General features: G+C 29.6%; 1 protein-coding gene across 2 annotated transcripts; it reads right to left on the bottom strand.

The window, feature by feature from the left end:
- Window positions 1–374: 374 nt before the first annotated feature.
- Window positions 375–18,145, bottom strand: LOC143233713 (tumor protein D54-like). 2 transcript variants are annotated; one of them, XM_076470260.1, is made up of 7 exons: window positions 17,914–18,135; window positions 17,028–17,149; window positions 15,799–15,947; window positions 9,598–9,657; window positions 6,002–6,103; window positions 4,267–4,327; window positions 375–2,734 (listed from the first exon to the last, which is right to left on the bottom strand). In XM_076470260.1, the coding sequence occupies exons 1-7, from the start codon at window positions 17,963–17,965 to the stop codon at window positions 2,618–2,620; spliced, it is 663 nt and encodes a 220-aa protein (XP_076326375.1). In that variant the 5' UTR covers window positions 17,966–18,135; the 3' UTR covers window positions 375–2,617. The 2 variants fall into 2 exon arrangements, with proteins under 2 accessions (XP_076326375.1, XP_076326376.1); XM_076470261.1 differs by lacking the exon at window positions 9,598–9,657 and having other exon boundaries at window positions 17,914–18,145.
- Between the last annotated feature and the right edge of the window lie 1,704 nt (window positions 18,146–19,849).

Genomic DNA, 19,849 nt, shown 5'->3' with positions numbered 1-19,849 from the left:
GTCATAAAACATTATTCTCGGGCTTACAAGTGATTTTCGGAAAAAAAGTAAACAGTAATAGCATTCCAATCATACCATGTTCGCCATAATCACTGCCGACACAGGTTTTTTAATTTCTTTTGCTCAATCTAAAGCTCGCCAGGTTAGATGGTATATGACAAAACATGTTTTGTCCAATATATAAACTATTATATAAATAGTTAAAAAAAAGGTGCACTACCAAAGAAACTAAATGCATATTTATGAAACACAAAATTCTGTCTACTCGGTATTATAAAACTGCATAGTAAGTTAAGTTTGCTGACCAACGCCTAAAATAGTTTTACATACAGTAAAGCGCAAAAAAAAAAAATAAAAAAAAATAAATAAATAAATTAGTATCTACATTTTTATTTTAAGCAAAAATATGAAAAGAAAAATTACAGGTGAACTTTTTTTCATTTAGCACTATAATTATTTGCTGTTAAAAATATAATCATTCTTAATAATTTACAAAATTAACTTACGGTACAGATGTTATAATATAAAATCTGTTAACTTGCAAAATAACACTCAATATTTTCTTATACATTTCTCTTTTCCAACAAATTACAAAAAATATATATATAATGTTTTATCTGACAATAAATTAGATAATTATCCACTAGAGGACAGGTAGAAAATAGGTTAAAAAACAACAACACTGAAGTAAAGTAAGAAACAACTGTTGTTACGAGGAGTAAAGTTATATTTTCATACAATAACTCATCTTTAAACGTAGTCTTAAATCCAACTCTAAAAAACATTTATATACTTTTATTTCTCAATACCATCCTCTACAACATTATAACAAAATCTTATTTTAATTCACTGCATACATTTAACTTGCAAACAAAACCCCAGTAGCAGAGGATTATAACGAATGTATGCAACGTTCTAAGCATATTAAAGTTTCATATTAAAAATAAAATGCATTTTAAACACAAATACAACAAAAAATGCATAATTGCAAAGCAAATTTTTCACAATACATTAAATATCCAATTCAAATTTGTATTAATTTTATGTATAAAAAAGAATTTAGTTTTAAATGTCAGCTAACTATTAGTCTTAACTGTTACAAAAGGTGTTTTAATATTTAACATTTATTTTGATGTTATCAATAACAATTTGTTTTCAAACTATCATCCACACATTTTTTTAATACAGATAAGCAATACATATATCTAACTGTAGTACATATCAGTATAAATACAGGCAAGAAGTAAAGAAGTATGTGTTCAAATTCATGTAGATTATCTGACAATTGTAGAAACTTCTGAACAATGTGAGAACTGGTCAATGACACTTTAAACCAAAATTAAATACATTTTAGATTGTCTAGCAATTACAACTGAAATTTTTAAGTTAACTTTCAGTACAAAAATATTAAATTACAATTTTGAAATTATGTTACCAGTAGAAAATAATTTCTGAAACTCAATTTTATAAAACATTAAAAAACAGACTGTAGTCCAAATGAACTCAGATGGACCACTAAATGATGTTAGAAGTTCCACTTTCAGAATTAAAAGTATCAAGGTTTAAATCAAATATGTAGAAAATTATCTTAGACAAAGTCTATCTGATAATATATTAATTCCTTGAATGTTAAAAATTATTTTCCTAAATATTCTGTTACTTGATATTCCACGTTTATTACTACAAGCACTTTATAATAATAAATGGTGGTTAAAAAAAATAAAAATTATCCACTGGACTTGATTTCAAGAAGTTCTAAAGATGAAGATTAATACATAGGCTCATTTTATTTTTTAAAAGTTAGTAATACTTTGTTGTATAAGAAAAAATGGAAAATAGTTAATTATATCTATGTTGTGGCTGCTAACATGAATCTTAGGAAATTTCAAAACCAGCATTTGAAATCCAGAATGCATGTGAAAATTAACAGTTATAAAACAGATGTTAAGAGTAATCTAGAATAAATATTAACTCTTTAGAATTCAGAATAAAGAACAAAAATGCCAAGATATGTGATAAAAATGCTCATTTTAGTGACCAAGTGAAAAATAACTTAAATTGGCATATAAATACTGTGCAACAAGAAATATCACAACTTTTTTCAGCCTTGTGAGAACAGCAAAAAAGTTTTATTTATGAATATAAAATAAACAAATTGTAGTATACTAAGTTTGATATTATGGGCTAATTGGATGTGTCTGGATATTCTTACAATCATTAATATGATGGTAATGATGTACACCAGTGAATAGTTAAATTCAACGTTCTTTTTGCAATAGTTTAAATGTAATCTGATTAGCAACTAAAATATAGATCTTATATAAAGAGAAAAACCATGGTAAAAATAGTTATGAAAATCATTGCTAGTGGTATCAATATGCTTTAAAAGCTTAACATTTATTTATATGATTTAAATAAAATGTTAAATATTTTGAAAGTGTATTAATTTAGAATAAAAGAAAAACTATTCCACTCCAAAATAGTGTACACCTCAGAAACCAGTTGGTCACAATATGTGCTATTTATATACAAAAAGAAAATACTGCTCCACTTTTACAAGTCACATTGATAGCTACATTTTGTAGTTTGGCCTCTTGGGCTGAGCCTTTTGGCAAGTTTACAACAATGGTTTTTCCTCAGGGATGACTGGAGAGGTAGCTGGGGTAGTACCACTTGATCTAGCAGTTTCTATGAAGCTGTGTGTACTGCTACTGTGTGAACCAGACAGCTTAGTCTGTTGAAAAGAGAAGGAAAATGTTAATTTTTGTCTTATTACGGTATATGTTTGTAGTAAATTTCAATTCATAATACTTCACATTTCACAGAACAACAATGATTAAGCATCGCATAGTGAACTGAAATTACATCAGAAGAACAGTCAGAAAACTTCAAACAAGTGTCTACTGTTTAAAAAAGCACACAACTTGAAATATAGAACCACCACCTTAACCTTTCTAATAAAATCTGATGGTAGGCATTATATTCTGGTCATAAGTCATAACCACTGTAAACAATTCCACATAGTCAGATGGAGCTGCAGTGCATTCAGACAAAACTAATTTTACTTGGAGTGAAAAGATTGGTCCATGAGAGATTTGACAAAATAGCATTGAATTTCCCCAAATGACTAATAAACTTAGAATAACACTATTAAAATAATATGGTAGAAAGTGCATGGTATATGCCAAAGAGGTAAAGTATCTGTAAATGTGGAGTGGTTTAATTATAGTAAATGTCTTTGTATTGGTTCTACCAGACAATAGAATATAGTACAATGTGATGAAAATTGAGTTTATAACTAGTCACTGTTGTTACACAATAAAAACTAATTAATATAACAAAAGTGCTGAGCATATAATTTATTTAAATGACAGAGAAGCTTTATTTATTTTGTTTACTATAGAGAGTTAAGTGAATGTTAACTCTTCTCATTGATTTCTACAATAAAACAATTACAGAAAAACTTAAGTTTGATCACACTTGAAACTCTGCTGCTGGGCTACACCAGTCAGAATAAATTATTTGTTTAACTATTAATTTATTATTCTACTTTTAACAGTAAACAATTGTTTGTCATGTAAATACAGATTTCTTTCTATAAGCTCAATTTCCATATATTTTATTAAATAAAAAATGCTGTAATAATTCTAATCATGATAATACTAGTGATTATTAAAGCCACCCCTCCCTCACAAAATTGTAGGCAAAATCAGATAATATACAAAGTCAACCAATTCCTGCTAAGTAACTTGACTAACAAGTAACATGCAATGTTTAAAATACTGCCACACCATCCAAGGTCCCTGAAATACCACTTGTCCCAGGCCCTCTAACAACAAGACTGAACTATTCATGAATTATATCAATTTCTTAGTGTCAGCCAAAAAAATAGTTACCTCTCTTTAAATACAGTTTATACTAACTGGTTTTATTTATTTTTAATGACATTTATAGTTTTTCATTAAGATTACAGGTTTTTTTTTGTTTTTTTTCTCCAAGTTTTGGTTAATTCCTACAGGCAGTTCAACAAGTGCAATAATACTTAATAAATCCATAATATCAGTCTACAAGTACTCACAAATTTTCCATCATTAATATTAATACTCACTTTGATCACAAATTAGCAAAAATCTGTGCCTGAAAATACTTCTTTGGTACCTTAGGAACAAATATAAAAGTTAACCATATAAATAATGTTTTTTTATTGGCCTAAATATTTATACCCACTTTAATAATGTAAAAATATCAAAAGTGAAACAACTTTACCTTAACATTGTCATATGCACTACCAACTTTTTCTTCAAATGATCTAAAAGTCTGGGAATTCCTAAAATATTTATAAACAAAGAAATATAACTGAAAGAAACAGTGTAAATTATGAAACAATTAAAATTCTATTTGGAACAAACTTCATATTAAAAATAATTGAACACCAAACTTTGTTTTGTGTTAACCAATTAACCAAAACAACCACATAATTTATTTTATAAATTCAAAATAGTAACACTATCAGTAGAAATAAACCAAGATAAAAATATAAAATTTCCATGACAAAATAACAATGCACATTTTAGCTTATTACAGACACTAAATACAGTTTATTATGTTTACAACTTAAACGGAATTGAATATACATTATCAACAGAGCATATTAACAATATTTTGTCACACACACACACGCAGATAATGTTAAAGTGATTATGCCCTCACCAAAAGGAAAAATGTATACATTTATAATTTGTATTTTATTTTGATGTAACATGTTCCAATAGATATTCACCTCTCCTCACATAGTCTTCATGACTCATCACTGTCCCTTTTCTCTCACACATCACTAACCTAAACTTGTGATATTACTGTATTATTGTATGCAAGTGACAAGCTTACACTGATAGTAGTACAACACATCCTCCTAACATAGTTGACTCCATTTATACTAATTATTCAATCATTACTCCAAGATTGTTAACAAAGATGCATTGGAAGTGGGGAGGAAGGGTGTAAACTGGGAGTACCCATAAGAAATATGTAACCTCCTCTCACTACAGCTAGAATCCCATGTTGAAGTGATGGAGGGACAAAAGCAAAATTTGACCAAACAAGACCCCTTCACAAAGCTCCTGAATAGGACAGAGTATGCAGCATTCTATATCATACAAAACTATAGAGGCATACCTCCAGAAGATCATACTGCATCTCTCTTATCTCTGCCCAGGAAGTAATGGAACAGTGTCACAGTTATGGTAAAAAATTGAAAATTAAAATCTAAAAAAAGAAAGGGAAAAAAAGGCATGTCTTTACACAAGTGTCAACTTAAGAAGTGATTATTAAACAATCAGTATAGAGGGAGTCACCTTCATTAGAAGATCATCACACCCACACCGACAGAGAGTTGTTGCATGTTCATTTGAATGCACCACAGCAATATCACGTTGAAGCACAAGATTAGGTGGTAGTAGCTAGGCTAGCAGTTAAAAACAAAGTTATAAAGTCAAGTAGTTTATTGGAACAAAGTCTTTCTTTTGTAGTTGATTTTATTCTTCAATAGAGTAAAATGTTTCTTTCCATTTGCCTGAGATTGTCAAATAACAACAGTCCACAGACACTTACTTCAATAGAATATTTAACAAAAAGAAACGAGAAAAGGTACACTTCATGCAGGAGGGGTTTCATTGCTTTGCTAGCCATCCCTAATTTAGAAATGGAAGACTTGAGGGAAGGCAGCTAGTCATCACCACCCACTACCAACTCTTGGGCTATTCTTTTACTAATGAATAGTGGGAATGACCATAAATAACTCCCCAACAGCTGAAAGGGCATTTACATTTGGTGTGATGGGGATTCGAACCTGCAACCCTCAGATTATGAGTCAAGTGCCTTAACCATGCCATGCTTTATTGAAACAATTGAATAAATAAAATAATTGATATGATCTTTTACATTTATTTCTTATTTATATACTGTGTTACACACAACTAACTTGGTACTATAATCCACTTACTTAAGCTCTCCAAGTTTCCTAGTCATGTTTGCTCCAAAGTTGCCTAATGCAACAGTGCTCTTTTCTCCAGCTGTTTTTAATGTATTAGTGGTCCTCTGATAACTGAAAGACATGAACATGAGGTATTGTATACAAGCATCAGTATGGCAAAAAGTTCTATTTGATCGGATGATTTTGTTTGGACTAACAATACTGTTAACGCATACATAGCATATCCATTAACATAGTATAGTAATATAAATAGTTTATTTACAAGCTAAATGCTCCATTTAAATTCTGATTGGGGATTACAGGTCATCAATCTTTAATACTTAATATTAAACATGGACAACCACATGCCTTAAAAGCAAAACTGGTCAGTTTGATGTTATGCTAATTGTTAATATGTCAGATTGTGTGATGACTTTCCACAGATGTTTCATGTAAATATTTGCACAGGTAAATTACATTATACTAATTTTACATGCAGCAAGGAAAATAGAGCAGTAAACAATGAATAAAATGAGATTTTGTCCTAAAATCGTAAGTAACAGCTAAGACCAACATTATTTTAAAAACAGCCTAAAGCACATTCACATAATTTACAGTTTAAGGTACTATTTAACTTTAGTTTTAAATCTGTGTTCCATATTATTCACTTGAGAAAAACAGTAACACATTGTATGCACAGAATTTCTGCTCATTTACTCTTTGTTTTTGTTTTTCTGTTTAAAATTAATTTGTTCTCAACACGTACGAGGCCAGGTTGGAACAACAGTGTCCAAAGCTTTCTCATTATAAAAAACCGAATTATTTAAGAGACATGTAAATGATCAGTGTGACAAAATACAGCAATTATTAGAATGGGTCTTGTGTTACAGACTTAAAATTTTCATGTTAGAAGAACCTAAATATCTCATTATTTCCTTTGAACATTAACTTGATGTAAACTAGTTTGTTTATGAACTTGTATAAGTAAAAGCTATGATGATCAATCACGTTGAATAATAACTGATAGTGAACCTACAATCCCATATACTTCACCCAAGTACATCCATACGATGATAGCTTTGGACTAAATTTAATGTCATAATTCTCCCATTTGTAAGCACAGAAAAAACTATATTTAGGACTAAATTCAGTGAGAAATATAATAAAGGTACAAGTAGCTTCAAAAATAAGTAATACAAATAAGTTGTACTTGAAAAAGGCAAGTTTTGCCATTCCATTGAGGAGAGATACTTCTGAAGGTAGTCTTTGTCACTCATTCTAATTCACTTTGTTTTTGCAAGACATAAACAAAGCTTTAAAATATCTTATAGTCTAATCAAACTTCAAAATACAAAAAGTAAATTTAATTAAAAAACACAACTGATGAGTTCTTGATCTAAATATATAACACCAAGAAATATTTATTTCAAGGACAAAAATACATGCATAAATAAAAAATAAGACATTTGATTAAAATGAAATAGGCTTACAATCTGAGGAGATAGTAAACCAGGTGTTGGTGGTTATTACCCAACATCTCTCTCAGAGTGACAATAATAAAACCTTATATTAACAGAATATAGTTAATTTGTTTCTTGTCAAATTGTAAGCTTGTAACATTTTAAAGTAATTTAGTTGGAATTTGGTCATGAGATAAGCTTGAAAAATACACAAGGATATGCAAGAAATTAAAATGCAAGAGCCCAGGATGTTCAAGTTACATGCAGAAAGGACTGAGGATTGTTAGTAATGAGTTCAATGCTGTAAAGGTTTGTTATTTTGACAAACTTTATATAATTATACACAAGTTGGTTTGGTTTGTTTTGAATTTCACTCAAAGCTACTCAAGGGCTATCTGTGCAAGCTATCCCGAATTTAGCAGTGCAAGATTAGAGGGAAGGCAACTAGTCATCACCACCCACTGCCAACTCTTGGGCTAATATTTTACCAGTGAATAATGGGATTGACTGTAACATAAAAACACCCCCCATGACTGAAAGGATGAGCATGTTTGGTGGGACGGGGATTCAAACCTGTGACCCTAAGATTATGAGTCAAGCACTAACTTCCTGTTCATGTCAGAATGAGTAGTATATGAAAAGAAAAAAAATCAACCAGTGTCTTGAATTCTTTTCCTTAATTTTTTATATAAATAAAAAATTTAAATTATCTTTATTAATCTTTTCCTTACATTGCCAATCTCATGTGAAATGGTTGACTTATTTATGTACACACTGATGCAACAGTTCAATCCTTTATTCCTGTTATAAAACAAATATATCCAAAGAAAGAGGCAAATAACTCATGAGCAATAAATTTTTAATTTAAAGAACAAATCATGATTTAAAGTTTGGTTAAATTTAGTGTTAACTGTGTTTCCTTCAAGAGAAGGGGTTTGCAAATCTGTAAAAGAAAAACAGTAAGCTATATCCTTCAACTAGATCAAAAATGAATTATTTATAATTGAACAAGACAACCTGTGAAGCATTAATGTAAACACAATGCTCTTGTGTTGTCCAAAACTTGTTGGAAGAAAAGAAAATGGCCTCAATTTTTTTGGTCAGCAAAACTGTCTAATATCATGGTGACTATAGATTTCAATAACAAATTTGAACACTGTGGATGCCACCACAATTTGGGATAAAACTGTAGTCTGTACTCCTTGATAAATCATCCATGATCAAATAACATACCTTGTGTCTTGTGAAATATTAGTCACTCAGAATCAATGATACTATTGAGGCAAAAGGTGGTTAAATTCAAAAGTACCTATGGTAAAATGTTTGAGAACTGGAGAATTTATTTCATATTACTTACGTATCCATAATATCCTAGAACAACTTCAATACACCCAATATAATAAGGGGACCATCACAAACAAGGTTTACAAAGTACGATCCTACAATTCCTTCAATATGACCAATACAACAAGTGGCGTATCACAACAGTTTTATGCTCGATACTGTTCCTAAAAACTAATACCACCAATTACTTATAAAAATGTTCAACACAACATTTGAAAAACAGTAAATAATGTAAACAATAGCAGAAATATGATATTATTATGGCTTCCTTATGTTTCCTTACAAATATTGAAATGCTGTCTTAAAAATAGGAGGTAGAAATACATAAAGCATAGAAAACCTTGAACTGATCTTGTTAGTAGTGTGAAAATATCAGTAGGTCAAACTTCTGTCACATGATAAAATTACAGCTGAGATCATAACGATTACATTTGAAAACAGTCTTTACACTAAGAAACCATAAAGAGCTCAAAGTAAGCTTACCCAACTATAAAACATAACATATAAAAGGTACTGCACAAAACCCTGCATAGACTACAAATTATAAATTTTTTTACCATGCTTTCAATTCTGGTTCTATAGAAATTTTGTCAAGAGAAAACTCTTACCCATTTGAAAGAAACATATTAAAGAAAAAAAAGCTAGAAAATATTCTTAATAAACCACAAACATTCATACAGAACAAGATAGACATGTTGTGAAAGAGAAACACCAAGTAAAAGGATAACCTATTTTGTTAGTTGGTTAGGGGGGGAGAGACAATATTAGAAGGACAGACTCAGAGCCTTAGCTGTTTGTACTTGAAGTGATCAGGTCACTCACATGGGAGCTCTGGTGATCGCGGTGTTCCATTCACTCAGCTTGGAACTGATCCCTTTATACCTGTATGAAAATGATCATTTTTGTGGAATGAGACGAAAGTTAAGGCATTTTTAATGTCCGACTGTACTCTTCTTGATCAATTTGTCAAAGTGTATCTACGAATAAAATATTTGGGTTCTTACCCATTTTGCACCCAAATATGTTATATTTAAATATGACACAGCTATGATGATGAAGCATTATCTTCTAAAATTTAGCTAAATTATATTTAAATTGCTTTAAAGTAAGTCATATAGTAACTTAAATAGTAATTCAAAATACACTGTCACCCTCCTCCTCAAGAGGAAAATGATCAATAACAATAATACATTTATATAGCTTTTCTCCCTTATGTTTGGTCAGATGACTTCAAATCAACCTATCCATAAAGTGGCACATGCAGTAAATTAAATCCTTTACAATTATAGAAAAAGCAAGATATAAAAAGTTTGAATGCCTGCTTTATATAAATAGTTTAGAAATATGAAAACTGATAAATAATTTAATTATGCATATCTCACAGTCACTTTAAAAAAGTCTTTTAGTTGATTTTGGTCACAAGCAATAGTTCGTGAAGATTAACTTACAAAATGTAACAGAAATTGAGTTTACAACTTGAAATTTTTCTTGAAATAAAAATATATACCTTAAAAACTTTTCAGTAACATATTCTTCCTAATCATTAAACTAAACATATTTCATACTGGTAATAATCACAAGTAACATACATTTAGTAGCTGAGTTAACTACACATTGCACTTTGGTTAGTCAGAATAACCCTTTCACTACAGACTAAGTATAATATATGACTTCGTCTACACACTTGCACTATAACTTTTGATACAGCATGTGCATCTTCACAAAATTTGGTAGACTTTTAGTAAAGATTACAAGTATTTTTTAAAATCAAAAATATGATTTTTTTTAATGAAATATTTTTACTATAGATTTGTTTGTGAAAATAGTCTTTCATTTAGTGCGAGTGTGAAGTGATTTCATGTTATGTTTAAAAACTATTTTTCATACCAACAATCTCATTTTATTTGTGTAATCTCTAGAAACTCCTAAATACATTTCAAACTTTTGTTTTCAGTAATATTTTATATCCTGTCACCTGACCAATCTTACAATCATCATAAAAAAAATGGGAAAATAATTATTAATTATGCTTTTTTCATGCTAGAATGACTAAATATTATAACATGAAAATACAAGTGTTTTGTCTAAGTAGATTAAGTCTCATAACACTATGTATTTACACACACACACGTTTAACTTTTTTTCATTATAGTGACCTTCCAGTCATACATAGCTAACATTACATGACTTGTATCAACACAATGCACATGTTACGTATCCAGTAATATAAAACTAATCTTTAGTTTTCTCTGTCTTGGCTGCAGTTTAATGTACTAGTATTTTGTAACATCAGTCACATTTCAGTTATTATACATTATATGTATGTACATAGATTATTACGTATCCAGTAATATAAAACTAATCTTTAGTTTTCTCTGTCTTGGCTGCAGTTTAATGTACTAGTATTTTGTAACATCAGTCACATTTCAGTTATTATACATTATATGTATGTATATAGATTATTACGTTATCCAGTAATATAAAACTAATCTTTAGTTTTCTCTGTCTTGGCTGCAGTTTAATGTACTAGTATTTTGTAACATCAGTCACATTTCAGTTATTATACATTATATGTATGTATATAGATTATTACGTTATCCAGTAATATAAAACTAATCTTTAGTTTTCTCTGTCTTGGCTGCAGTTTAATGTACTAGTATTTTGTAACATCAGTCACATTTCAGTTATTATACATTATATGTATGTATATAGATTATTACGTATCCAGTAATATAAAACTAATCTTTAGTTTTCTCTGTCTTGGCTGCAGTTTAATGTACTAGTATTTTGTAACATCAGTCACATTTCAGTTATTATACATTATATGTATGTACATAGATTATTACGTTATCCAGTAATATAAAACTAATCTTTAGTTTTCTCTGTCTTGGCTGCAGTTTAATGTACTAGTATTTTGTAACATCAGTCACATTTCAGTTATTATACATTATATGTATGTACATAGATTATTACGTATCCAGTAATATAAAACTAATCTTTAGTTTTCTCTGTCTTGGCTGCAGTTTAATGTACTAGTATTTTGTAACATCAGTCACATTTCAGTTATTATACATTATATGTATGTACATAGATTATTACGTATCCAGTAATATAAAACTAATCTTTAGTTTTCTCTGTCTTGGCTGCAGTTTAATGTACTAGTATTTTGTAACATCAGTCACATTTCAGTTATTATACATTATATGTATGTATATAGATTATTACGTATCCAGTAATATAAAACTAATCTTTAGTTTTCTCTGTCTTGGCTGCAGTTTAATGTACTAGTATTTTGTAACATCAGTCACATTTCAGTTATTATACATTATATGTATGTATATAGATTATTACGTATCCAGTAATATAAAACTAATCTTTAGTTTTCTCTGTCTTGGCTGCAGTTTAATGTACTAGTATTTTGTAACATCAGTCACATTTCAGTTATTATACATTATATGTATGTACATAGATTATTACGTATCCAGTAATATAAAACTAATCTTTAGTTTTCTCTGTCTTGGCTGCAGTTTAATGTACTAGTATTTTGTAACATCAGTCACATTTCAGTTATTATACATTATATGTATGTACATAGATTATTACGTATCCAGTAATATAAAACTAATCTTTAGTTTTCTCTGTCTTGGCTGCAGTTTAATGTACTAGTATTTTGTAACATCAGTCACATTTCAGTTATTATACATTATATGTATGTATATAGATTATTACGTATCCAGTAATATAAAACTAATCTTTAGTTTTCTCTGTCTTGGCTGCAGTTTAATGTACTAGTATTTTGTAACATCAGTCACATTTCAGTTATTATACATTATATGTATGTATATAGATTATTACGTATCCAGTAATATAAAACTAATCTTTAGTTTTCTCTGTCTTGGCTGCAGTTTAATGTACTAGTATTTTGTAACATCAGTCACATTTCAGTTATTATACATTATATGTATGTATATAGATTATTACTATCCAGTAATATAAAACTAATCTTTAGTTTTCTCTGTCTTGGCTGCAGTTTAATGTACTAGTATTTTGTAACATCAGTCACATTTCAGTTATTATACATTATATGTATGTATATAGATTATTACTATATCCAGTAATATAAAACTAATCTTTAGTTTTCTCTGTCTTGGCTGCAGTTTAATGTACTAGTATTTTGTAACATCAGTCACATTTCAGTTATTATACATTATATGTATGTATATAGATTATTACTGTATCCAGTAATATAAAACTAATCTTTAGTTTTCTCTGTCTTGGCTGCAGTTTAATGTACTAGTATTTTGTAACATCAGTCACATTTCAGTTATTATACATTATATGTATGTATATAGATTATTACGTATCCAGTAATATAAAACTAATCTTTAGTTTTCTCTGTCTTGGCTGCAGTTTAATGTACTAGTATTTTGTAACATCAGTCACATTTCAGTTATTATACATTATATGTATGTACATAGATTATTACGTTATCCAGTAATATAAAACTAATCTTTAGTTTTCTCTGTCTTGGCTGCAGTTTAATGTACTAGTATTTTGTAACATCAGTCACATTTCAGTTATTATACATTATATGTATGTATATAGATTATTACGTATCCAGTAATATAAAACTAATCTTTAGTTTTCTCTGTCTTGGCTGCAGTTTAATGTACTAGTATTTTGTAACATCAGTCACATTTCAGTTATTATACATTATATGTATGTATATAGATTATTACATTATCCAGTAATATAAAACTAATCTTTAGTTTTCTCTGTCTTGGCTGCAGTTTAATGTACTAGTATTTTGTAACATCAGTCACATTTCAGTTATTATACATTATATGTATGTATATAGATTATTACATATCCAGTAATATAAAACTAATCTTTAGTTTTCTCTGTCTTGGCTGCAGTTTAATGTACTAGTATTTTGTAACATCAGTCACATTTCAGTTATTATACATTATATGTATGTATATAGATTATTACGTATCCAGTAATATAAAACTAATCTTTAGTTTTCTCTGTCTTGGCTGCAGTTTAATGTACTAGTATTTTGTAACATCAGTCACATTTCAGTTATTATACATTATATGTATGTATATAGATTATTACGTATCCAGTAATATAAAACTAATCTTTAGTTTTCTCTGTCTTGGCTGCAGTTTAATGTACTAGTATTTTGTAACATCAGTCACATTTCAGTTATTATACATTATATGTATGTATATAGATTATTACATTATCCAGTAATATAAAACTAATCTTTAGTTTTCTCTGTCTTGGCTGCAGTTTAATGTACTAGTATTTTGTAACATCAGTCACATTTCAGTTATTATACATTATATGTATGTATATAGATTATTACGTGATCCAGTAATATAAAACTAATCTTTAGTTTTCTCTGTCTTGGCTGCAGTTTAATGTACTAGTATTTTGTAACATCAGTCACATTTCAGTTATTATACATTATATGTATGTATATAGATTATTACGTATCCAGTAATATAAAACTAATCTTTAGTTTTCTCTGTCTTGGCTGCAGTTTAATGTACTAGTATTTTGTAACATCAGTCACATTTCAGTTATTATACATTATATGTATGTATATAGATTATTACGTATCAGTAATATAAAACTAATCTTTAGTTTTCTCTGTCTTGGCTGCAGTTTAATGTACTAGTATTTTGTAACATCAGTCACATTTCAGTTATTATACATTATATGTATGTATATAGATTATTACGTATCCAGTAATATAAAACTAATCTTTAGTTTTCTCTGTCTTGGCTGCAGTTTAATGTACTAGTATTTTGTAACATCAGTCACATTTCAGTTATTATACATTATATGTATGTACATAGATTATTACGTATCCAGTAATATAAAACTAATCTTTAGTTTTCTCTGTCTTGGCTGCAGTTTAATGTACTAGTATTTTGTAACATCAGTCACATTTCAGTTATTATACATTATATGTATGTATATAGATTAATACTATTCACAAATAAATTACTGAACTTCTTTTTCTTAAAATAAAGAACAATAAATCAAGAAGCAAAGCAAACAATTATCTCTTGTTGCTACAACCTTTGTACTCCATTGTTGTTGAACATATGTTACTAAGCCTTTTACCATTTCATATGCAGAGGGCATCAAACAAAACTGTTTTTAAGTTTTATATATACACTTGAATTACCAAACAAATAAATAATTACACTGATACCATATAATTCTGCTAGAATTTATTAAGCTTAGTAACTAAGATGTACATAGATAAGAGAATATGAAACTTTGCACAAACTAAAGACAACCTATATCACTGAAATCCTGGATTGAAAGAATGTGGTATATTCTTCAGAGATTAAAATGACTTAGAAAACCACACTGCAGACATTCTAAACTGTTGATTGGTTATTCACATGTCATACACTGTTATAAAAGTATACAAGAGACTGTTTCAAAAAAATTGAAACTGAAAAGTGCCACCATGTTTGACTCAGTACATAAGCCATATCTCAAAATAAAAAGATACAAGATATTTATTTTATATTCTAGCTTGTAAATTAGTAATTTGAGTTTCTAATTTGTATAAAATTATAGACTTACTATTTTGATATCACAAACATCTAATTTTAAACAGTGCTGCATTCAACATACCTATATTTATATTTAAATGTGATGTTTTATATTTACTCTTAAATTAAGAAATTAACTCATGTATAAATTTTAAATTATACTTTAAAATTTGATTCCAAACTTATTGATGAATTAATAAAATAGTAGTTCAACAAATTTTGAATGCAAGTCAACAAATACTATGATGTGGCCTTTGACCCACAGTGAAGGGTTAATTAAGTAGCTTAAACTAACTAAACTAGTTATACTAACACTTTATATATTATTTGTGGTACGAAAATCAAAAACATTTTTCATAAAGAAAAATTTTGTAACTTGTACTGTAATCTACATGCATGGCCAAGCGTACTACAATTAGAAAAGACAGATTTGGTATCTTACACTGGCATCTCTTGGATATTTTTGATACTCTGTCCCACATCATCCTTAAACTCTTTCCAGACAGATATTCCAAGCATCTGTTTCAGCTCCTGAGCTTTCCTAATTTTGGCAGCCAACACATGTCGCAGAGTGGTAATTTCTTCCTCTGTCTGCAAAAAATAAAATTAATACTACTAGCATGATGGAAACAACCAAAACTAGTATGTCAGTGCTAGAATAATTTTTTTTTCACACACAGTCAACTCATTCAACACAAAAGGTAATTATCAATGCCTGTATTTCTTATTAGTTTTTCTCAAATAAACAAGTTATCTTAACTTTGTAATTCTATGAATAAAAATACAAACATAAAACTAAATGGTCTCAAAAATTTAGTTACTGTTTCATTCCAACAAATAAAAAAACTAATGTTTTAATGCAGTTAAAAACTCCATGATACAGGTGGCAGCATCAACTGATGATGGCCACCATTTAAAGGTTAACAAAAAACAGTGAAGTGAACACTGTTGTATGTTGATGTCAGTTATCAACTCTTATATTTACCCTACACTGTTGATTTAGCAACACTTTGTGACAGGAGAGTATATTATGGATACACCATACAAGGATACTTAAACAAAAGAATAGTAAATACTTCAGGTTATGCAAATACAAACTGTACAACAGATAAAATTATGTTTATTATTCATGTCAACCTGACCCTTCACTTTGACACATCAAGTCACACTAATGTTATTGACAGATGTATCTGTGGTATAAAATACTTGTATATTTTACTAAAAAAATGCCACATTTGTGGTACATAAACATTAAATACAGATTTACAGTTAACATTCCTTCTCCAATACAGAGTTAGTCCAATGGACTGATCCCATGCACATTAAGATATAATTTTTATTTTCCTTCGAAATTTATTTTAAGGTTTCAAACACAAATTGAATTCACTCAAATGTCTAAATGTTTTTTCTTACTTGTTTCAGTCAATCAATTTGAAAACTGATGAAATTGTTACTTCACAACAATCTAATAATGAATTAATAAATACATTTGTAAAAAAATAAATAAATTGGCACATACGTGATACTATATAACATGGGAATTCCCCACACACACACACACATAGTAACAGCAAAAGTATGATTATATCATTAAGTTATCCTTAAAAAAAACAAAAAACTTTCATTAACTCAGTACATTCTTTCTTCTAAACAGAAAACTATGAAACTTACCTTTGCTAACTCCTGTTCAAGCAGCACTTTTTGATTAGGATCCATGTTAGAAAAATCATGGATCCCACTGTCTGGAGTTGTGGCATCTCCCTTTATTTCTTTAGGTGCATCATAAAACTCCTCTGAAAAAAAGTCACCAATAACTACTATTGCATTTAAAACATAAGCATTTATAAATGATTCTTTAAATGGTGCTGAAAAAAACGAAAATGTGAAAAAAATCATTGGAATTACAAATCATCTTATTTTGTGTGTATGCAACAGATGCCTGTACAATATTTAGCTAACAGTGAGTATATACACATCTTATAACTAGAAATAAATTAGATGTTTCAACTTTCATGCAGAAGAAGGTCCAGGCCCCATGTAAAAAATGAATATTCAAAACATCAAGGTGTCTGTCATGGAAGTACACAATGTTGATCATGAGGTCTGAACAATAAAACTAAGTGTGCCCCCAGAAACAAGTGTTGGGAATCACGAGAAACTGCAAATGTTGATAATGCAATAATGTATGGAAAACAGATAATTAAAATCTGTAACACAACACAATACAAGATATACAATATCAAAGAAAACAAAATAATGTTTAGTCAGATAAGAATACTGAAATTAGAAGAGTGCTGGCAGAATGCTTATAGCTGTATCTCTGTTGACTCTATTCCAAAACGAACACGGTTTCGTTAGTTTACAGGTCGTAAAATTTGTATAAATTGTATTCGTGGCGAACACTTTTGTTTTAAACACAATAAATTAAAGCTGTTACTAATTTAATATTATTATAAAATTAAAATTACACGACAAATTTTATTTTTAGGCCTAACAAACACAGTTTCGTTAGTTTACAAGTAATAAAAAATTATGTAAATAGTAATCGAGGTTTTACCTGATAAAGAAGGATATGCCATTTGCTTTTCTCCACCAGGAGTGACTTCCATTGCTCTCAAGTCTAAAAATACTTCAAAGAACAGTAATGTAAAATATTTGGTCTTCACTGCAAAGTACAGTAATATATTATTAAATTAAGAAATCCTACGATACTGAAGCCTACAATCCCTTAACCACTAAAATGCCTCCTGTCACTGAAAAGTCACCTATTAATAGTTATGTGTTGTACCGTAAGAGGACGCAATAATAACTCCTCTCTGTATTATTATGATAACTAACATTTTAAAATGACTATATTTTACTGTCATAGTAAAATAAGAAACACAAAAAATACAAACTTGTTAGATAAAGTGGTTGTAAATTTGAAATTCTACAATTTCCTTAATTCTGTTTGAAAATACACAGTGTATAATATAACAATGACATCAAAATATATGTATGATGATATATATCTACATTTACAAAAGTTACAAAAATGCTTGTTTTTCCACAACTACCAGGTGGCCTTTAGAACAGTTTCAGCCAATCTTAGTTGGATTATATATTAGAACAAGGGGAATGTCATAAGGCAGATACTACCCAGTTCTACTCATTTGAGCCATCACCACACCGAAAATGTTTGTTTACGTTATGACTCAAAGTCTTAAAACAATTTTTATTCCTAAAATTTTTAATTTTAAGTTTTTGCATTAAAAATGCCAAATATTCAATTTTTTAAGGAAAAGTGATAACCAGAGAACAAAATCAGTCCTTTAAAGTTTGTTTCTGTTTTTGAATTTCGCGCAAAGCTACACGAAGGCTATCCGCTAGCCGTCCCTAATTTTGCAGTGTATGACCAGAGGAAAGGCAGCTAGTCATCACCACCCACCGCCAACTCTTGGGCTACTCTTTTACCAGCAAATAATAGAATTGACCGTCACATTATAACGCCCCCACGACTGAAGGGCGAGTATGTTTGGTGTGACGGAGATTCAAATCCGTGACCCTTGGATTACGAGTTGAGTGCCTTATCCACCTGGCCATGCCGGGCTTAAACGGCATGGTAGTCAAATTAATAAAAAAATATTTAAAAAAATGTACGCGATCTTCTAAGTGGTTGGAAAAAAGATACTTATAAAGAAACAGATTATATTTGATTTACACAGAAGCTTACACTGTTAGCATAGGATTTGAAAATTACACTAAGATAGAACTTTTATTTACCAACGAGTCCGATCTGCACAAAGAGCAGAAAAGATTTCTCCTGAAAGCGCCAAAACTGGAAGCAGTTTTGAATGGATGCCAAAGGGTCGCTTGGTCTTTACTGCCCCATACAGGACATCAAGCACTCATATTGGTCTTTTGCAGAAAATGAAAATTCGTAGTAAAATATCGTGTTATGTGAAGCTGTTAATGATCTCAGCGATGTCCACAAAAAAAGGTATATCGAAGACCTACATGACATTTGATCCTTTTCTTTTTCCCATTTTTTTGTTTGTTATGAATTTTGCACAAAGCTGTACAAGGGTTATCTGTGCTAACCGTCCCTAATTTAGCAGTGAAAGATTAGAGTGAAGGCTGCTAGTCATCACTACCCATCGCTAACTTTGGGGCTACAATTTTACCAACGAATAGTGGGATTGACTGTCGTATTATAATGCCGCCACGGCTGAAAAGGTGAGCATGTTTGGCAGAACAGGCATGTGAACTCGGGACCCACAGTTTGCGAGTCAAGCACCCTAACTACCTGACTATGCCGAGCCGTTCACAGCTGGTCAAAGAATAAAAAAGTGTGAATCTTGCATTGATTTAGATTGTTAGAAGGGAATTTGTGATGTTCAATATGGCGATAATGAATGTAACAGAAAATTCTGTAATATTACAAAGTGCATTTTCTCTGCAGCTGACCAATTAGAAAATAAGAACCGAAATGAGGGAAAAATCTCAGCTCCACG

This window comes from Tachypleus tridentatus, chromosome 12, assembly GCF_004210375.1.
Source record: "Tachypleus tridentatus isolate NWPU-2018 chromosome 12, ASM421037v1, whole genome shotgun sequence".
In the NCBI taxonomy this organism is placed as follows: Eukaryota; Metazoa; Arthropoda; class Merostomata; order Xiphosura; family Limulidae; genus Tachypleus; species Tachypleus tridentatus.
This window is presented reverse-complemented; position numbering and strand designations above follow the sequence as displayed.